The sequence below is a fragment of the Homarus americanus genome, unplaced genomic scaffold (assembly GCF_018991925.1).
Source record: "Homarus americanus isolate GMGI-L3 unplaced genomic scaffold, GMGI_Hamer_2.0 scaffold32583, whole genome shotgun sequence".
NCBI classification, from domain to species: domain Eukaryota; kingdom Metazoa; phylum Arthropoda; class Malacostraca; order Decapoda; family Nephropidae; genus Homarus; species Homarus americanus.
The window spans coordinates 8,656,965-8,680,996 of record NW_024713129.1 but is presented as its reverse complement, the minus strand read 5'-3'; the positions used below and the strand labels follow the sequence as shown (position 1 = coordinate 8,680,996).

Here is a 24,032-nt window from a genome sequence, read left to right as displayed (position 1 = left end):
TGAGGTTTTGCCTGAGTATCTTTATAGTTGTAATCATTCCCTTTCTGTCAAATGCACTTGTGGTATCACAACCACTGAATGCATGTACAGTACTGCAGGAAGAACTTGACAGATCTCTTTCCCCACATCCCAAATCATCCTTTGTATGTCTATGAGTCTTCTTTTGTTGCCAAGTTGTGTCAAACACAACTTTCAGTCTGATGTTCTGTGCAAAATTTAGCAGAAGAATGAACACATCAGTGTCTGGAGATCACATAGTTATAGATACTTTTACTTTTTTTGCTTTTATCCTTTTCGCCACTGATCTGCTCGTTAGGCGCTTGGGCAATTGTCACGTCTCTTATTACGCACTGTTGGCAAGTACTGGGCATGCACTGGCTTTTGAATGTATCTGCACCTGCATCAGTGTTGGTTCAAGTCTGGTCTTAAAAGAGCTCGCACTCGGTGCCATCACAACACACACTGGTAAATTGGTCCACAAGTTCACAATTCTCACTCTGAAAAAGTTTGCCCTCACAGTTTTCTGGACTTGTGGCTTCTTCACCCTTGAGCTGTGACCCCATGTGGGGAAGGCATCTGCCACCTCCAGGTATGAACACTCGACTGCATAGTGCCCTATGCTTTCTTTATAAGCTTCAAATAGGTCGCCCCTTGCCTGTCTATAGTATTAGCTAGGCAGTTGCAGGCATTCTAATCTCTGGTTAGCTGAGATGCCATAGTGAGGATACCAGTCTGGTGGCACTCCTTTGGGCATTTTCAATCAATTGACGGGCAGGGTCATCTAAGGGCTGGCTCATGAACTATCATGTAGGGTTTATAGGTATTCTCTTCACTTTGTTTTTAGTGTATGAAGGTTCATGTTTAACTTTTTCTTGTTGTCTGAACTCTTTTAGAGACAGCTAAAGGTTCAAGGCTTGTGATGCATCACAGAGTGGTACAGTATGTAGGTTACCTGAGCATTTGAGGTGTCACAGCTGGGAGAGAAGCTCCTTGTGGATATTTGTTATTAAGTTTTTACCTTTGTGAACTGTTCTGCTTGGAATGACAGCTCAAAATGTTCTTGAAGATGGTTCCACAAGGAACTGTTTTATAGATTGTGTAACACCCATGTTACCAGAGGCATTGGACACTGATTGAGCTTTGCTCCAATAGCCAGGGACAACACCTGAGAATTGTGTGGTACAGGGGAGATAGGTCAGTGTGCTCATTTTAGTAAGCCAACCTTTGTTTTAATAAGTAGATTAACATCTCTTAAAGGGTAAATGTTTGCTTGGCCTTTGGTGCCATTGTAATAGCACCACTTTCGACTTTTTTGGCTGGCTGCTGCTATGAAAATCTCTTAAGGGAGAACATCAAAGTAGAATTATAAGATTTATCCTGAAATCCAGCTTTTGAACTGAAGTAATAGCTGAGTAGCTCAGATATTCTTCCTCCTCCCTCGGGTTAGTGGGTGAATAGTTGCGAACTAAATGTGGAGGGTCAGTCCTGGAATTCAAGGTGGCAGGTTCTCAGCTGTGTCAATCTTTGTCATCTATAGTACAGTCTGTCTTTGACTTACGACGGGGGTTCCGGACCGACAACTAGGTCGTAAGTCGAAAATAATACATAGAAATTCTAAAATGAAATACGGTATAGTAAAAGTAATCAATAATGAAAAATTAATAAAGTGTTGCTGTGCACTTACCTTTAATGTAGTCAGCTGAATGCACACGGGGCCTCAATAATTTTTTAATTGTTGATATCGTCGAGTGAGAGACGCCTAGGTCGCGTGAAATGGTTGCTAATGTTTTTCCATTTTCATATTGCATTATTATTTTCATTTTCATCTCAAAAGTAATTGACTGTCTCCTTTTCTTATCAGCACCACCAGAACTCTCACTTTTATGCTTGCCAGTCATTTTAAATGGAATTAGAAACAAAAATTTTGTCAGTACACCGCTCGATCACTAACACCAACGACGGCCAAACACCAACTGTGCAGGCTACGCGTGGATGCTGTACACCACGAGGCGTCCCAGCCCATGCTGTCATATGGGACGGAAACGTTTCGGTACTAGAAAATACGTAATTTGAAAAATATTTTATACACTGTACAACTGCGGCGGTCGTAAGTCGAGGAGTACCTGTATTATAAAAAAAATGGGGAAGTGAGGATGCTTATATATAAATATGGCTCATGTATGTAGAATTGTAGTTAAGACTGTTTGAATGTCGTATGTTATGATAATGTCTGAACAGTGTCATCTTAGAATTGAAGACTGTGTTTGTGGCAGGTGTCATGGCTGAGCTGACGGGGAGGACACAAGGCGTGGCACGAGGCAAGGGAGGATCCATGCACATGTACACCAAGAACTTCTACGGAGGTAATGGTATCGTAGGAGCACAGGTTCCCGTCGGTGCGGGTGTTGCTCTAGCCAACAAGTACTTAGAGAATGGAGGCATCAATGTGTCTCTGTATGGTGACGGTGCTGCTAATCAGGTGAGTGGATAATAACACCTTGTGGAAGTTTATTAAATTAATTGTCTTCAGGTTTGCTATACCTTTTGAGTTATACAGGCAATGATCGTTTTGCAATAGGGTTAGGGACCTCAAACAGTCATCGCTAAGTGATCGATCGTATATTGATATTGTTACAAGTAGTTGAGTGGTTACCTACGTGTGTGTTGGTATGCATACTCGATTTGGTGTTTGGGTTTAATGTTAGCGTTTTTAAATATAAAGTGTACTGATATGAGGCGTCCGGGGCAAGAAGGGCTAACGGACCAAATGTTACTTTTGAGATAATTGACTTTAAAGTTGATCGGTCTATACCACCCTCTATGTGTACGAAAATTTGTACATATTGGGTGTCATTAGATTTGTATGATGAAGGAGACTATGTTTCTGAAATAAATTAATGGTATGATCCCCCAACTCCTGGCTCGGAGCCCAAGACCTGGTATGCATGTTTTTCTGTCAAAATCACGTAACTTTGGACCGCATGCTAGGGGGGAATAAAGTCGAATTTCCTTTAGATTTTTACACCACGAGGTCTGGACGGTTGTACTCGGCTGGAGTCTGGAAAAATCACATTTTCTATGAAATGGTCGGTTCGCCCTTCTGGCCCCGGACACCTCATATAAGATGATAATGTATCTGATGTTGTTGCTAAATAATGTTATTGCTCTATGTAATATAATGTATAAAGACAAAATTTGTTAAAAATAGTTGACTTATATCGAGGACAAGCCAAATTAATTTCCACACTAGATAGTGGTAGGTTTGAGATCCCTCAGTCTGGCTGCCAGCGAGAGTCACACACGGCCAGGACTCCCAGCAAGGCAGACATACATTTGCTGAACTTGGGGAACACTTACTCAGTACTGCTTTAGTGATTTTATTAGGTGACCATTTGTTGTGTATTTGTGTTATATATGTGTATTGAGAGTTTAAAAATTAGATTACTGTGACTGAAGCTTTGTTATGAAGAGTTGAACCAGAAACTTTGAATGGTCTAGGTCCAGCTTATGATATACCATACACTAGTTTATTTTATATTTAATTTATCATTTGTTAAGCAAAGTGCCACTGACATTGTTATTCACAGTAAATTCACTTTATTTATTATAAGTGTAAGGTAAAATCTTGAACTGTGAACCCTAACCCTCCCTCTGAAGCAGTCAACGAACCTGCTCATTTGTTGTTGTTACCTCTACTCACAGGATCTTACAAATACTAATATATTAAGTTAACCAATCCCATGTCCACATTCCATATTGTAATACGTATACGTTTAGCCATTAAACCATTAAAATGTTATATGATTTCACAAGACCCTAAACCAAAGCTGCACTTAATTAATGAGGGTTTTATCGAATTTCAACTGAACCCATAAGCATTTTAGTAGCTCTGTTTGCCATTTGGCCCTCCTGTGTAACATTATAATACATGACATAACAATATTAATAACTTACGGGAAAAGCAGGTTCCATTCCTGAACCCCTGAAGAGACCAAACAAGTTTTATATCCTGCTGCTGTAATGATTAAATAATGTCTAAATAACTCAAATACTGTAATGAATAAATAGACATAAAATCCATACATTTATACAACACAAAGATTCATTTTCATTTACCTTACATGAACAAGTGTATGTGGACTTTGAAGGTCGCCAAGTTAGATGTTACCTCTCTTCGTACCGGGCAAACTCTGTTATTGTAATTTTTCAACTCGTAATTTCGAGTAGGCCAAAAACATAAATACAGTGATATCCCCCGTTAGCTGGAACAATTGGTGCAGAGCACTTCTGGTGATGAAAGATTTCCAGCTAACCAGACTACTTTCTCAAACCCGGAAATATTCCTTATCCCGGGAATCTCTTCCAGTTACTGGGAAAAGTTTCCGAGTGTCTAAACTATACATCTTGCACAGATGGACACTAACCCTCTTCCCCAGAATGTTTCTGGGTGCTGGGGATGTTTTCCTTGAGTCTAAACTACCAGAGTTCATAAATGCAGTTCGAATTAAGTTAGAAACTCCATTTCTTTACTATAATAATCCAGAATAGTTTATCTAAACATTTGGTTCAATAAATATATTTAAAGTTAAAAATCTTTATGATATGTCTCACAGCAAAGACTAATTTTTCACACCCATGGAGCTGTGGGGGATTAGTGGGTCTCTTGTAACTGACCTGATCCAATGTCAGGTGGAGGTAGGGTGGGGGGGGATTAGTGGTCTCAAATTACTGACCTTTGATGGAATATTAGGTCACCGTTTCTTAGGTGAGGGATTAGTGGGTCTCATGACCTGAAGATGTCTTGAATAAACACGGAACCTAAAGTATTTTTAGGAACATTGTGATAAGTATACCGTATATCTCGGCCTACAAGGCGACGGGGTGTATAAGACGGCCCCCAAAATTTCCATTTAAAAAGTAGCTTTTGAGCTCTATTTGCTGTAAAAGACCGGTACCCCAAATGTGACACTTACCATTGGGAGCTTACTGACCCAGTAGTCCTTTACCAACCATCCCATTGACCAGTGCTGTTTACACATCATTGGTTTTTTAAAATAAGGCCAATTCACTTCAAGTAATGGCATCAAATGTTACCGGTTGGTGTAGTGCAAACACTAGTGACTCACTTAAACGTCTGTTATTTAAGTGGAACTAATGTCGGTGTCGAACACAATTGTTTCATTTACTTCAAATGGATTTACCGATTTATTTGTTTATTTACTTATTTATAACATTCTGTAATATATTAAACACACTGCAAGTATTTTCTTTAATTTTTAAGCTTGCTTCACGAGAGACAATCGGTGGTGGGACTGTTCCGACTGTTTACACCAGCTACAGTATTCTAATTCAATAGTGTTTCATTAGGATTTGAGTGAAAAGAATTACTGTACATACTTACTAAATACATTTATTACATATATATATATATATATATATATATATATATATATATATATATATATATATATATATATATATATATATATATATATATATATATATATATGAGTATTACTTCCCGCTAACGCGTTTCACTTTAACGCTTTACATATATAGCGTGCCTCAGATGGGAACTTTCACTTAACACGATTTTTTCCACATATCATGAGTGTCCTGCCGGACGCTTATTTTAGATTTGCCCCACCTTGCCTGACTGCCTGTTTTAGCTATAAAATTCATACAAATTACCCTGCCAGAATATAATTTACATTGCTGGAATTCTTATAATTTGGTGATCATTTTGAATATAAACATCATATATTTTGCATTAGACATACAAATTTTAGATAAAAATTTTCTCAGAGTAACTATGTTGCAAAATATATGGACATTTATATTCAAAATATTCCTGGTCTTACAAGGAATCCAGCAATGTCAATTATATTATCCTAACTTAGTTTGAGGTATTATTTATTAAAATTTAGTGGTTATCCCAACATCTCCTGGGGACGGTTGGTGTGGGGGTGGAGGGACCGAATGACCCAACCAAATCATCTACCCCGTGAAGTTTTTTTTTTTTTTATTAACTGAAGATATTTGTTTTAGCTCAAAAAATTCATACAAATTACCGTTCGAATATAATTTACATTGCTGGAATTCTTATAATTTGATGATCATTTTGAATATAAACATCATATATTTTGCATTAGACATACAAATTTTAGATAAAAATTTTTCTCAAATTAACTATGTTATCTTTTGTGCAAAAATATATAACATTTATATTCAAAATATTCCTGGTCTTACAAGAATCCAGCAATGTCAATTGTATTATCCTAACTTTAGTTTGAGGTATTATTTATTAAAATTTAGTGGTTTTCCCAAAAAATTTCTCTGAGGAAGATTGGTAGTGTAGTGTGAGAGGGGAGAGTTGAGTCCATTATTTGAATGGACATTAACTCGGCAACTGTATTTCTTTTGTGTAGTTGTGCATGTACCATCACACACACACACACACACACACACACACACACACACACACACACACACACACACACACACACACACACACACACACACACACACACACACACACACACACACACACACACACACACACACACACACACACACACACACACACACACACACACACACACACACACACACACACACACACACACACACACACACACACACACACACACACACACACACACACACACACACACACACACACACACACACACACACACACACACACACACACACACACACACACACACACACACACACACACACACACACACACACACACACACACACACACACACACACACACACACACACACACACACACACACACACACACACACACACACACACACACACACACACACACACACACACACACACACACACACACACACACACACACACACACACACACACACACACACACACACACACACACACACACACACACACACACACACACACACACACACACACACACACACACACACACACACACACACACACACACACACACACACACACACACACACACACACACACACACACACACACACACACACACACACACACACACACACACACACACACACACACACACACACACACACACACACACACACACACACACACACACACACACACACACACACACACACACACACACACACACACACACACACACACACACACACACACACACACACACACACACACACACACACACACACACACACACACACACACACACACACACACACACACACACACACACACACACACACACACACACACACACACACACACACACACACACACACACACACACACACACACACACACACACACACACACACACACACACACACACACACACACACACACACACACACACACACACACACACACACACACACACACACACACACACACACACACACACACACACACACACACACACACACACACACACACACACACACACACACACACACACACACACACACACACACACACACACACACACACACACACACACACACACACACACACACACACAGAGAGAGAGAGAGGTAGTACCCCGATTACGAGTCAATTGAACCCACAGGGTACCGCGGAAAGTGAACCTGGTAAATGGAACAACAGAACATATGGGATTAATTCCAAAGAGACTGGCCCGACCCCAAACTCCACTTTTGACAACACACAACTATGTTGTAGTAAAATTTTATCTTAACTTTATGATGGTATGCACAAACAAGTAATATAGAAGAGGTTAGGTTAGAAAAATAAAGGTTAAGTTAGGAAAAATAAAGGTTAGGTTAGGAAAAACTAAAAGTTAGTGTAACACTTACGTTAGTAGAAGAGATGGGTCGCATACGGGATGGAGGCTGGTTCCTAAACAGGAGGGCAGATTACTGGCACTCAGGTGAATCACCATTACTAGGTGCATCACCATCACTATCAGTTACAGTTGTGCTTCCTTGACAGATCCCTCAGTCACCTTCACTGTCACTATAACTGGCTCTGGCTGGCTGTGGTGGGTTGCGCTTAAGAATTCGTAATGCTTTTTTGACTTGCTAGTGTTGATGTTGTCTTGATACACCTGATGTATGGCTCCATAGCCTGCACCAGCCGGGTATGGAAGACTATAGCGTCATCATTGTCGCTGGAAAGGTTTTCTCTGTGAACCGGCGGAAGCCATTTCACAGAATAATGGATGCACGATACACGGTGTGGAGGGATGAAACTCGTGGCTAGGCTGCCGCCGCCTTTTCCTCCCTCCCTCCCCCCGGTGGACACGCTATATTACTTTAAACCAATACAGCTAGCAGCAGAGGGGGGTAGGGATGCATGGCCAATCACAGTCCGACACGCTATATGACGTCCAGTGATAACGCAACAGAGACATGCACTGCGAACCTACTGCTGCGTTGGCCAGGCGGAGGAGGAGGAGGCGGTTACGATCTAAAAAATAGCGCCGAGCCGACACTGCGCGATATGTAGATGAACCCCTGAAAGTGAAAGTCGGTTCTGGCGAGGCACCGCAGATATGAGAAATCACGAAGTGAAACTGCTGTGAAAGGGTAATACTGTATATATATACTGTATATATATATATATACAGTCAACTCCTCACTTACGCGGTTAATGTAACCTACAGGGTACCGCGAAAGTGAGAAACGCAGAAAGTGAATAAAATAACATATGGGATTAAATGAAATAGAGGCCAGCTGACCCCCAAACTCCACTTTTTCCCGGACACAATACCTATGTTCTAGTAAAAATAACATCTTAATTTTATGATGTTACATGCACACAATTAATACTTAAGAATAGAGAAATACAGTCGCCAAGTTAATGTCCATTCAAATAATGGACACGACTCTCCCTCTCTTCTCATTACACACACTGCTGGCTCTTCCCTCTGAGAAATTTTTGGGGAAAACCAGGTATAGTAATAAATAATACCTCAAACTAAAGTTAGATAATATAATTGACATTGCTGATTCTTTAGGACCAGGAATATTTTGAATATAAATGTCATATTTTTTCACAAAAGATAACATATTTACTCAGATTAAACATCTTATCTAAATTTGTATGTCTAATGCAAAATATATGATGTTTATATTCAAAATGATCACCAAATTGTAAGAATTCCAGCAATGTAAATTATATTCTGCCGGGTAATTTGTATGAATTTTATGAGCTAAAACAAATATCTTCAGTTAATAAAAAGAAATATTCTTCACGACACTATTCGTCAATCAAAGTACTCCACCTTGCCTCTTCTCCAGCCGCACGGTCAGTCCCAACCTCCCCCCACCCCCCACCAATTGTCCTTTCAAGAGAAAGAGTGGTGAAAAATAAATTTTAACATTTTGTATTAAATAATACCAGATTAAAGTTAGATAATATAATTGACATTGCTGATTCCTTGTAAGACCAGGAATATTTTGAATATAAACTCATATATTTTTGCACAAAAGATAACATATTTACTCAGATTAAACATCTTATCTAAAAATTTGTATGTCTAATGCAAAATATATGATGTTTATATTCAAATGATCATCAAATTGCAAGAATTCCAGCAATGTAAATTATATTCTGGCTGGTAATTTGTATGAATTTTATGAGCTAAAATAAAAATCTTCAGTTTATAAAAAAAATATTCTCCACACGGTAACAGATGGTCGGCCGGTCCTCCCTCCTCCCCCCCCCACCCCACCAATGTCCCTACTTGATAAATGTGTGGAATGCCAGACTGTTTACCTTTTACTAATAAATAATAAATCAGACTAAAGTTAGATAATATAATTGACATTGCTGATTCTTGTAAGACCAGGAATATTTGAATATAAATATCATATATTTTTCATAAAAGATAACATATTTACTCAAGAGTAAACATTATATCTAAAATTTGTATGTCTAATGCAAAATCTATGATGTTTATATTCAAAATGATCATCAAATTGTAAGAATTCCAGCAATGTAAATTATACTTGCTGGATAATTTGTATGAATTTTATGAGCTAAATAAAAAATTATACTTCACCGTAAAGGTACACCCACCATGAATGTGAGCATCCTGTTCTGGCAGGCACCGCAGAACGTGGAAACGCGAATGGGACCTGCAGTGAGGCGATTGTATATATATATATATATATATATATATATATATATATATATATATATATATATATATATATATATATATATATATATATATATATATATATATATATATATATATATATATATATATATATATATATATATATATATATATATATATATATATATATACACACACACAGACAGACCTGATTTACGATTGCTACGACTTACTTAATCGTCGGGACTTCACGATCGCCTAGATATAGATAAAAAAAAATTATTTATTTATTTATTTTTTTTCAAATGACACACGTGATTTTCTATAACAAACGTTCAGTTAATGTAGTCTCCATGTATAATTAGAAATTATGGGGGCCCAAGTGCATTCAGCTGACTACATTAAAGGTAATAGAAGTTCTGCTATAACGCGATAATTGTGTTCTTGTAAAATATCGTGTTATAGAAAATCGCTGTAATAGAAATATAACAGGGCTTATGGAGAAAATAGGGTTCGTGCAGTTTGATAAATCGAAAAAAAATTTAGTAGTTAGCCTAACACAAAGGATAGCACAGTCTAAATAAATGTTACATTCATATCTAATAATGAAATCATACAGTAAATTTAACACTTTACCTGAAAAATATGAATGTAACTTGATGGGAGAAGGGTGATTTTGAGGTTGATAACATCAAGCTTCTTCAAGTGTTATATCCTTTTCACGATAATCACCGGGAATTCTATCATCGAATGCTTTTTGGAGATATTCTTCTTACCATATTCACAGTTAATACCACAAAATTGGAGAAATAGTAAAGGAAAATCGCAAGAGTAGCAAACAAGCGATCGCGTATACAAATATTGTCCAATTCATAAATCGCAGAGCAAATTCCAAGTATCAAACACGCTGCTATAGCAGAACTCACTGTAAGTGCTCAGTCACACTAACCATTCCTTATTATTTATTATTTTCACTGTACTGTATCCATTCCTCATTATTCATTACTTTTACTGTACTGTATTTCATTGTAGATTATTTATTTAAAAAAAAAAAAAATTTTTTTTTTTTTTTTTTTTTTTTTTATCTGTCGGACTTACGACCTGATGGTCCCTAACCCGTCGTAGTCGGGGTCTATCTGTATATATATATATATATATATATATATATATATATATATATATATATATATATATATATATATATATATATATATATATACACACACACACACACACAGTCGGCCTCAACATTAGATGCGGGTTTATAATACAGATTTGCAACACGCTGGATTGCACGCAGAGGAATTTGTACGTTGAAGTAATTGAAGTACATTCAAATCGCTTCATTCAACTGAGCGCAATGAACACGGACACCACCGCTCCCACAACCTCACACACACACGCATAGCTCTCTCACTCAGTTAGTCTCGCTGTAACCACGCTTTTGACGATCAGCATTGTAGTTGCAAAAATATTACATTTCGTGAATGTATTATATCAAGCACAGTATGAATAGAATATCACAAATATAGGAGTATTTTAACCAAAAACTACTAAAAAAACGAGTAACATATCTTGAACATCGGAAGGCAAGGTAAAGTCTTTTGTTTTCATGTAGTTTATCCTAATTTACATTGAAATGCATTACGTTTCAGCAAAACTACTATTTATTTCTGAGAATATGGAAATGTAATATTTTGCTGAAATGACGTACGTATTACAGTGGAAAGTGACAAAAGCAATGACTCGCTTTCTTTCGTTCAAAAGATGTTACCGTAATCGCTTTTCGAATGGTTTTCAGTTAAAAAACTGTTGTATTACAATAATATTCTATCCTAATTCACTTGTGATGCAACAGTTTTTAACTGAAAACCATTCGAAAAGCGATTACGGTAATATCTTTTGAACGAAAGAAAGCGAAAGTCATTGTTTTCGTCACTTTCCACTGTAATACGTACGTCATTTCAGCAGAAATATTTCATTTTCGTGAATGTAGTATATCAAGCACAGTATGAATATAATATCATTGTAATATAACAGTATTTTAACCGAAAACTATTAAAAAAGCGAGTAACATCTCTTGAACATTCGAAGGTTAGGTAAAGTCTTTTGTTTTCGTCATGTATTTTATCCTATTTTACATTGATATACATCACGTTTCAGCAAAACTACTATTTATTTCTGAGAATATATTCATTCAGGCACAGTTTAGGTAAAATATACATGTGCTGTAACATTTTTTTAATTGAAAACGATTCAAAAAACACGTACCCTCTAGCCCTGCTCAAGGAGAAGACTGGGAGGAGCTGTTTGGTGCTTAAGACGATGACAAGGAAAATGATTTTGATGGATTTTAATGAAAATATTCAGAAAGACCCTGGCACTGTCAAGGAAAGTGGCTGCTGAAGGCTTCCGGGACATGGCAGAGGACGAGATTAGGGAGCTAATTGAAGAGCACGACACTGAGCTGACCGAGGAGGATCTACAGGAGTTAGTAGACTCAGGCAAGGAAGAGGAAGCGAAAGGGAAAGAGGATGAGGAAGAGCACCAAGAAATAACATTGGAGAAGTTGGGGGAGATGACCAGGAATATTGAGGCACTGAAAAACCTGGCCTATAGTATGGACCCCTCCATGGTGCGTGCCCTGAAATTCATGCGAGGGATGGATGACGTTTTCGCTCCATACAAAAACATCATGGAAGAAATGAATGAAAGAGACGACAACTCCCCATCACCATGTTCTTTGATCACCGAAGGAGAGATTTAACACCATCAATCACTGGCGGCAGTGAGGAAGCAGCTGAATCCACCGTCGCCCCCACTTCACCACCCGTTATGGAATTGAGTGACGATGAGCCCGATGACCCCCGTCCTGTCGCCGAGGATAGGTACTGTACAGTGAGTTCTGCTATAGCAGCGTGTTTGATAGCGAATTACATGATTTATAATTGAACAATATTTGTACTCTTATGAGCAGCTTATTTGCTTTCTCTTGCTTGATTTTTTACCTTACTATTTCTCAATTTTATGGTATTAACTGTGAATATGGTAAAGAATATCTCCAAAAAGCGTTCCTGATGATAGAATTCGGTGATTATATCGTAAAAAGAAGGATATATAACACTTGAAGAAGCTCGATGTTGTAAGCCTCCAAATCACCCTTCTCCCCCATCAAGTTACATTCATATTTTTCAAAATTAAAGTGTTAAAATTTACTGTGTGATTTCATTATTAGATATGAATGTAACATTCTGAACTGTGCTATCCTTTGTGTTAGGCCTAACTACTAAATTTTTTAGATTTAAGTAATCTCCACCTAACCTATTTTCTCCATAAGCCCTGTTATTTCTATTCTGTGATTTTCTATAACCACGATATTATTACAAAACACAATTATCGTTATGTAGAACTCTGTACAGTAAAGTGAAATTTTTATCTCTTTTTTTTAATAGCTTTTCTTGCCATGTTTATTGTTTGTAAAAATGCACAGCACAGTACAGTTCAGTACTGTACATAGGAAGTGGAGGTGCAGTTATTCACAAAACATTTGTGTTTGTTGGCGGCAGTAGTGACGGTGAGGAGGTGGAGGAGGCAGAGGGGGTGGAGGAGGCAGAGGAGGTGGAGGAGGGAGCGGAGGGAGCGAGTTGGGAGGAGTGGTGACCTTGGACGCAGGAGCAGGGACGAGTGGAGATGCCAGCCAGTACATTACGAGTGTATTAATTGTTTTTATAGCTATTTTTGCATTTTAATATTAAATATTGTACATTACGTTTCAACAAAACTACCATTTATTTCTGAGAACATGGAAATGTAATATTTTTGCTGAAATGATGTACGTATTACAGTGAAAAGTGGGATAAAATTGTGACGAAAGCAATGACTTTCTCTTTCTTTCGTTCAAAAGATGTTACCGTAATCGCTTTTCGAATGGTTTTCAGTTGTGGGATTATAAGGCTAATGATAGGATAGAATATTATTGTAATACAGTACGAGTACAACAGTTTTTAACTGAAAACCATTCGAAAAGTGATTACGGTAAAATCTTTTGAATAACGAAAGAAAGCGAAAGTCATTGTTTTCGTCTTTCCACTGTAATATGTACGTCATTCCAGCAAAAATATTATATTTCCATATTTATTTCTGAGAATACCTATATTCATTCAGTCACAGTTAAGGTAAAATATACTTGTGATGTAATATTTTAATGAAAATACGGTATCGTAGTTTTCTTTTGTTTCAAATTTAATTAACAAAGATTGATGTTTCAAATGTAATGAACAAAAATTTATGTACAGTATCTATAAATAAACTTTAATAAATGAATACTTTATGTTTTACATCGTCCTGTGCTACCATACCATGGATTTGGCTACTTTGGGCTTGCTATGATGACGCAAGAGATCTGCCCTGGCAACTGTACCGACACTCACAGCTGGTGGTGCGTTGGTGCATCGTTTCCATTGTTTACTGGTAGTTACTGGTAAATATTTTTCAACCTAACGAAACTATTACCCGTTTAGAGGTCGACCCCCAATTTTTTGCCAAATAATTTGGTCTTAAAAACTTGAACTACACACAGGTATATACGGTAAATAAGGACATGGGGGGACCAGGTTCTTTTTGGGGGGGAGGGGCAGCACATATACGCGGATTTTTAACATCCACGGGTATCTCTGTTACGTAACCCCCCGCGTATGTTAAGGGCCGACTGTTAAAATCAAGTATGCTATACGCCCCCTAAAAATCCCTGGCCCCCCATGTCATATTTACCGTATACCTGTGTGTAGTTCAATTTTTTAAGACCAAATATTAACCATCAGTCGACCTCGCAGTAATAATTCGTTAAATTAATATTACAACCAGTAAACACCAGCTGTAGCAAGACAATGTAAAACAAAATTTGTGGTATAGATACTGGACATTACATTTGAGGAAATAAATATAGAAATGTAATATTTTGCTGGAATGATGTACATATTATATGTGAGTGGAAGTGGGATAAAATGTGACGAAAGACTTTAAAACTTTCTTCGTTTGTTCAAAATATTTTACATGTTGCTTTTGAATGGTTTTTCGAAGATTAAAAAAACTGTTTATTACTCGAACTGTATTACAATAATATTCTATCTATCATTAGCCTTATAATCCCACAACTGAAAACCATTGGCGATTACGGTAACATCTTTTGAGCGAAAGCGAAAAGTCATTGCTTTCGTCACTTTCCGCATGTCGTGCATCATTTCAGCAAAAATATTACATTTCCATGTTCTCAGAAATAAATGGTAGTTTTGTTGGGCGTAATGTACAGTATTTGCTTGATAAATAAAAATAGCTATAAGCAATTCATACACCCGTAATGCATTACTGGCTGTATCCACATGTCCTGCTCCGCCAGTCATAACTCCTCTATCCCTCCACCTCCTCCCGCTCCTATCCCCTCCGCCTCCTCCCGCTCTATCCTCCGCCTCCTCCAACCTATCCCTCCGCCTCCCCTCCTCGCTCTATTCCTCCGCCTCCTCCCCGCTCCTATCCCTCCGCCTCCTCCCACATCGTCACTACTGTTGTATTAATAATATTCTGCTCCTAATTGACTTGAATAAATACTACGATACCATATTTCCAGAATACTAGAACAAAATCATCAAATCATTTTCCTTGCCATCGGCAGCACCAAACAACTTCTCCCAGTCCTCTCCTTGAACAGGACTAGAAGTGCGATGTTTTTGAATCGTTTTTCAATTAAAAAAATGTTACATCACACTTATATTTTACACAAACTTCTACGCCTGAATAGATATATATTCTTGGGAAATAAATATAGTAATTTTTGGTGAAAGCGTGATGTATTTCAATGTAAAAATAGGATAAAATACATAGCGAAAACAAAAGACTTCACCCTAACCTTCCAATGTTCAAAGAGATGTTACTCGTTTTTAATAGTTTTCGGTTAAAATACTGTTATATTAAATGATATTATATTCATACTAATGCTTGATATACTACATTCACAGAAATGAAATATTTTGCTAAAATAGCGTAAAGTATTACAGTGGAATGTGGGACAAAATGCGTGGCGAAAACAATGACTTTTGCCGCTTTCTTTACGTTCAAAAGATGTTACCGTAATAAACTTTTCCGAATGGTTTCAGTTAAAAACTGTTATACAAGTGAATTGGGATGGTATATTGTAATACAGTTTTTAACTGAAACCATTCAAGCGATTACGGTAACATCTATTGGCGAAAGCCGAAGTCATTGCTTCGTCACTTTTTCCACTGTATCGTACGTCATTTCAGCAAAATATTACATTTCCATATTCTCAGAAATATATAGTACTTTTGTTGAAACGTGATGTATTTCAATGTAAATTAGGATAAAATACATGATGAAAACAAGAGACTTAACCTAACCTTCCGATGTTCAAGAGATGTTACTCGTTTTTTTAGTAGTTTTCAGTTAAAATACTCTTATATTAGTGATATTCTATTCATACTATGCTTGATATAATACAATCACGGAAATGTAATATTTTTGCAACTACAATGCTGATGTCAACACAAGTGTGCTTACAGCGAGACTGACTGAGTGAGGGAGAGCTATGCGTGTGTGTGAGGTTGCGGGGGCGGGCGGTGTACCGTGTTCGGTGCCGCGCGCGAGTTGAATGGCGCGCGATTTGAATGTACTTCAATCACTTCAATGTACAGAATATTCCTCTGGCGGGGCAATCCGCGTATTTGCGAATCCGTGAATGCTAAACCCGCGTATGTGAAGGGCCGACTGTATATATATATATACAGTTGTACCCCGCTTTACGAGGTTTCACTTTACGCGATTTCTCATATACGCGGTGCCTCGCCAGAACCGAACTTTCACTTTACGCTGTTCATCTACCCATATACGCGTGAAGTATAATTTTTTTTTTTTTATTTAGCTCATAAAATTCATACAAATTACCCGGCCAGAATATGATTTACATTGCTGGAATTCTTACAGTTTGATGATCATTTTGAATATAAACATCATAGATTTTGCATTAGACATACAAATTTTAGATGTAATGTTTACTCTGAGTAAATATGTTATCTTTTGTGCAAAATATATGACAATTATATTCAAAATATTCCTGGTCTTACAAGGAATCCAGCAATGTCAATTATATTATCCTAACTTTAGTCTGAGGTATTATTTATTACTAAAAAGGTAAATATTCTGGTTTTCCCACACATTTATCTGGTAGGGAGGGACCGACCGACCATCTGGCACGGTGTGAAGAATATTTTTTTTTTTATTAACTGAAGATATTTGTATTAGCTCATAAAATTCATACAAATTACCCGGCCAGAATATAATTTACATTGCTGGAATTCTTACAATTTGATGATCATTTTGAATATAAACAATAGATTTTGCATTAGACATACAAATTTTAGATGTAATGTTTACTCTGAGTAAATATGTTATCTTTTGTGCAAAATATATGACATTTATATTCAAAATGTTCCTGGTCTTACAAGGAATCCAGCAATGTCAATTATATTATCCTAACTTTAGTCTAAGGTATTATTTGTTACTAAAAAGGTAAATATTCTGGTTTTCCCACACATTTATCTGGTAGGGAGGGACCGACCGACCATCTGGCACGGTGTGAAGAATATTTTTTTTTTTATTAACTGAAGATATTTGTATTAGCTCATAAAATTCATACAAATTACCCGGCCAGAATATAATTTACATTGCTGGAATTCTTACAATTTGATGATCATTTTGAATATAAACAATAGATTTTGCATTAGACATACAAATTTTAGATGTAATGTTTACTCTGAGTAAATATGTTATCTTTTGTGCAAAATATATGACATTTATATTCAAAATGTTCCTGGTCTTACAAGGAATCCAGCAATGTCAATTATATTATCCTAACTTTAGTCTAAGGTATTATTTGTTACTAAAAGTTAAAATTAGTTTTTTCACCCAACATTTCTCTGTTAGGGAGGGAAGGTAGGGGGTGGGGGGGAAGGTTGGGACCGACCGACCGACCATCTGGCGCGGTTAGAAGAGGGGGGAGGCAAGTTGGGGTACTTTGATTGACAGATAGTGTCGTGAAGAATATTTTTTTTTTTTTATTAACTGAAGATATTTGTTTTAGCTGATAAAATTCATACAAATTACTGGACCAGAATATAATTTACATTGCTGGAATTCTTACAATATGATGATCATTTTGAATATAAACATCATGGATTTTGCATTAGACATACAAATTCTAGATCTAATGTAATAATTTGGTTTACACAAAGCAAGTATTTTATCTTTTGTGCAAAATATATGAAGTTTACATTCAAAATATTCCCTGACCTGCAAGGAATCCAGAAATGTCAATTATATTATCCTAACTTTAGTCTGAGGTATTATTTATTACTAAACGTTAAAATCTAGTGTTTCACCCAATCATTTCTCAGAGAGGTAGGGGCCAGTGAGTCTATTATTTGAATGAACATTAACCTGGCGACTGTATTTCTCTTAAATATTAATTGTGTGAGCATACCATCATAAAATTTAGATGTTATTTTTACTACAACATAGGTTTGTGTTGGAAAAAGTGGAGTTTGGGGGTCGGGCCAGTCTCTATTGGAATTAATCCCATATGTTCTGTTGTTCCATTTACGCGGATTTCACTTTCCGTGGTACCCTGTGGGTTCAATTGACCGTGTAAATCGGGGTACTACTGTATGTATATATATATATATATATATATATATATATATATATATATATATATATATATATATATATATATATATATATATATATATATATATATATATATATATATATATATATATTCACAATATTTTATAATCGCAGTCATGTACTGAATATTCTATGTAAAAAATATAAATTTTAAATGAATTATTTTAGTGTGGTTGACTTCCTACACAAAGACGGGCTATAAATAGCTGTCTTATCTCCCCTCTGTTCTCAGAGAGAAGGTCTTGGTAAATAACTTTTGTTTGTTTATTTTCATTGTTTGTCTAATTTATCATGTTGTATCAAAGTAATATTACTAAAAATTTTAGGCAGCTACCAAACAGGGAGATACTACCGCCTGGGAAGATATTGGAAGCATAATGTACAGTATTGTCTAATGGTAGATCCTACTTCCATATGGCATCACGAAAATTGTGACCAAGTCTTAGGTTGCTGATCTATCTTTCTGCCTCATTTACACACAATTGCAGAGTTTCAATTGTTTCTCTTCCTTTGACAACACAACATACATACAATATAATGTTTCTCACCTTTGATCTTTTTTCCTTTTTGCATTTATTTATGGTTGGTTATTTAAAATAAGGCCAATTCACTTAAAGTATTGGCATCAAATTTTACCGGCTGGTGTACACTAGTGACTCACTTAAGCGTCAGTTATTTAACTGGAACTAATGTTGGTGTGAGTAAAATATTTCCATTTACTTGAAATAGATTTGCCGATTTATTTGTTTATTTATTTATTTATAATATACTGTAATACATTAAACACACTGCAAGTATTTTCTTTAATTTATATACTTGTTTCGCGAAAAAGGGAGGCTACCATTATAACTGGTAGGTGATCATTAAGGACCAAACTCCGAATCCATGACGTGACTTCTGTTAATCATTCTCATCCTAAATTTACCACTGTCGGTAGTTTCAAGAATTAACGCAGTCATTTACTGAATATTCTTTGTAAAAAAATAAATTTTAAATTAATTATTTATAGGAGATAAGTATTATTATCAGTAAATATACCGATATGCATTACTGACCACCTCCACGGCTAAAAATAGCCCAATCTCGCGGTCACTTTCCCTTTCTTGTCTCCTCACTGGCAAATGGGGGGGGCATGGGGAGGGGTGTGTGATGATAGCTGTGTTTATTACCAGGGTATATTGTTCTTTTACGGTATGTTAGACAGGTTTATAATACATTTTTATTATTTTAATATACCGGTAATCTTCATTTTAATCCAGCTTCCCAAACGTAAGTTTCAGTATAAAATAATTAGTGGTAGGACTTTGTGAGTGGTTTACAATATTTCAATCACCACTCTCGACACGCTTTTGTTAAATGACCCATCCACCCAATGTTTTTTTAAGTAATAAGTCATTATTGTCTAATGTATATTTTCAGCCTTCAGGCTGCAGATCTTTTTCAATAAACCATTGATTATTATTATTATTATTATTATTATTATTATTATTATTATTATTATTATGATTATTATTATTATTATTATTTAAACCGAGCAAAAAATAACATAAAAAATGCTTCCCACTAAATCGACAGATAGTTTTATTGGATTCCATTAAATTGAGAGTATACTGTATATTGCGACTTTCATGTATGAAAATTTTTAAAAAATTACCAAAATTTTGAGGGTGAGTTTTTTGTCCAGATCACAAATTTCTTGGTCATAATTTCAAAATTCCCTATGGGCAATTTTTTTTAACCCGGATTTCCGTATCGTTGGGAAGCCTGCACAATAGAACCTCGATAAATCGGACTAATTGAGGCAGACCCCAGTCGAAAAATGCGAAAGTAAAAAAAAAAGAAGCGAATACAGTGATCCCTCGGTTAACGAAATTTCGGTATACGAACTGCCTCCCATAAGAATCTTCAATTCGGTTAACGAACAAAAATTCGGTTAACGAATTTCTTACGAACCGACCTCAACATGTTTTCGCTTGCACTGGCCGGGCAACCAGCTTTAGTATCAGTCCGCCAATACATTAATCAGTTCTAGGGCTTAAATTCCTTACTATTTTAGTAAATATCAAGAAGTTTATACTATTCAATAATTTTAAAAGTTTAATATTCAATTTTTTAGTCATTTTAACAATTATTGAACATAATTGAAGGTAAAGTGACTAGTTTAATGCGCGGCATCCAGCCTCTTAACACAGCAAACAGGCGTTAGTCTCTCTGTTTTCACTGGAGGTAACATCTTGCTTGAGACTCTCTTCAACTAAACGCTTTTTTCTGTGTTTCCAAACAAATTATTGGTCATTTTGAAATATATTTTACATATTGACAACATATAATGCAGTGCAGTGTTGATTTAAAGAAAATAATCTTGAAATACACCAAGAGAACTAAAATTTTATGGGTAAATTGGTGCCATGGGGCGATTTCTCTTCCACCCCAATGCCTTCTCTTCTCCTCCACCCCCATTCTAATTCCCATCATCATCATCATCGAGGAGCCTTCTACATACACACCTCAAAATAAGTGAACGTTTCTACCATTTTTGTTGAATTTAGGAAATTTTCGGTGAGCTGGAACCAATTACCCAAAAACCCATTGAAACAATGGTTTCGGTTAACGAACTTTTCGGTTAACGAACAACCTGCTGGAACGGATTGAGTTCGTTAACCGAGGGACCACTATATATTGGGAGGGGGGATAACACTGCTTATAATAATAATAATAATAATAATTAACGGTTTATTGAAAGAGCTTGGCAGCCAGAAGGCTGAAAATATACAGTTACATATTTGGGGAATGGGTTTCGAATTACAAATAATATACAAGTAACATAAGTGATACAAACAAGATATATAATAACTAGATGGGGAAAAGCTCAAACTACTGTTCATTTCAACATTGTGACAGTGCGAGGAGTAGTGTTTACTGGGAGTGAATACACTGGTTTATTACAAGTTATTGATAATTTTTACAATGGTTGGGACTGGGCTGTTCTTATAGCGATCAGTTCGTGCACGTATGGGCTGGATGCGGTTGTGGTGTCGAACAGCAATTCTCGGGCTAGGGATCTCAGGTAGTAGAGCCAGTCGAGGATGGTGAAGCTTCTTACCAAATTTGGCAGATGAGGTCGGTGATGGTCAGTAGAGTCTAAAGGGTCAGTGTGTTGAGCGCTTCTTGATATGTGGAGTAGGAAGGGGAGAGAATAATCTTGCATGCCCTCTTTTGCACTTTTTCTAGGTGTTTACGTTGTGTGGCATTTAGGGAGGAAGACCAGGTGGGGGAGGCATAGGTGAGCTTGGGGAAGTATGAATGTTGTGTAAACACTGAGGAGCTCGTGTGCAGGAACTCCGAGGGACTTGAGTCGGCGGAGGAGGTGGAGACGGAAACTGGAGGATTTGACAACTTCACTGACGTGTGGTTTCCAATTTAGTTTGTTGTCTGTATGGTGACGCCGAGAGCTTCGTGGAATCTACAACCTGGAGTGTGTTCGGACCTAGAGTAATGGAAGGAGGTGGGACAATGTCGGAGGAGAGGTTGATGTGCATAACCATGGTCTTGGTATGGTTGATGGTGACATGGTTGTTGGTGGCCCAGTTTTGGAGACTGTTCAATTAATCCTGAAGGTGGTGATAGTTGGGAGCAGAATTGTTGACGCTGATCCCAATGGTGGAGTCGTCGACATATTTCCAGCGAGCAGGGGTTTCTCTTAGGGCATCATTGATGAGCATAAGGAAGCAGAGTGGTCCCATCTTGGTGCCTTGGGGGACGCCACAGGTGAGTGACTGAAAGGTGGAGACAGCCCCTCGGAAGCGTACAGCTTGGCGTCGGTCACTGAGGAAGTCTGTAAGCCATGGTATAAGACTTCTCCGAAGCCCGAGGTCAATAGCTTTGTTGATGATTATATTGTGGTCGACTAGGTCGAATGCTTTAGTGAAATCAATGAAGGCGACAGCTACAGACGTTTTTCGTTTCTCGAGATGGCGGTATATGTAATCGAGAAAGCTGACAAGACAGTGAGTGGTGGAGGAAGTTTTCATGTTGCCAAATTGCTGAGGGTCTACGACTCCTGCAATATCAGCATAAGCCCAGTCGAACACAAAACTTTCACAGATTAGGCTGGGTATTGGGGTGATTGCAATAGGTCGTAGCTGATTTAAGGATTGTGGGCTGGTTGACTTGGGCACTGGTGATACATAAGAGGTCTTCCAGTCAGCTGGGCATCTGGCTTGACTGAGAGAAGCATTGATGATGGAGCATAGGGGTTTAGCAAGCTCCGGGGAGAACTCCTTGAAGAGTTTCATTGGTAAGTCAATGGGGGTGGTAGAGCGTTTTAATTTTAGTTTGTCCAGGCGTTTTGCTACTTCAAATTCTTCTACTAAGTCAGTGGGAAGGGGGGCTGGTTGGTAAGCAGGGAGAGTGGTTGTGTCAAGCCGGGGGAGCGTCTGGCATATAGTAGCGAAATGGTTATTTGTTTGCTCAGCTGCGTCAACATTAGTGAGATGGCTAAGGAAGGGGAGGGGGTGTGTCTTATTGTTTAGTCCACAGAGTTCTTTAAGCTTACCATACCATTGACTGATGTTGGTCTGCTTCAGGTGTTGTAATATGGTTGGGTAGTGGGACTTCTTTGCAGTGCGTATTTCGCAGATGACTCGGTTGCGAAGGGACCTGTAGCGGATGTGGTCATTGAGATGAAAGGCTCTGTCTCTCTGTTGTATAAGTCTTTTGATCCGAGGTGTGATCCAGGGCAAGTCAGCTAGGTGAGATCTGACGGACTTCTCGGGGAAGAAGTGGTGGTGAGCTTCCGTGGTGGTGTTGGTATAATTTATCCATTTGGTTTCCACGTCATCCACGCTAAGTACTTCAGTCCAGGGATGGTGAACTATCCACTGCCCTAAGAGGCTCACTGCAGAGTCAGTAATCGGCCTGTAGGTTCTTGATGTAGGGTCTCTGTACTTGAGTGGGAGTGGCAGCTGGGGACCAGAGCACTGATAAGTGTGTGCTACACCCGATAGGAGGCATTGGTTGAGGAGGTTGGTACTGGTCCGCTAAGTCAGTTAAGATAAGGTCGAGGGTATTTTGACCGTGTGTGGGGAAGGTCACAACTTGTGATAGTGATAGCTGTTCCTGGATATCAGTGGTGTCAATTTCATTAAAATCCCCACATAATACTAACTTGGCACAT

General features: G+C 37.5%; 1 protein-coding gene across 2 annotated transcripts in view; it reads left to right on the top strand.

Moving 5' to 3' along the window:
- The window catches only part of LOC121866550 (probable pyruvate dehydrogenase E1 component subunit alpha, mitochondrial), a 76,799-nt gene that overhangs the window by 30,284 nt on the left and 22,483 nt on the right, over positions 1-24,032 (top strand). For both annotated transcript variants that reach the window (XM_042366326.1, XM_042366320.1), the window contains one exon: positions 2,274-2,479. In XM_042366326.1, the coding sequence (XP_042222260.1) occupies positions 2,274-2,479 (206 nt within the window). The remainder of the gene's footprint in view (positions 1-2,273; positions 2,480-24,032) is intronic.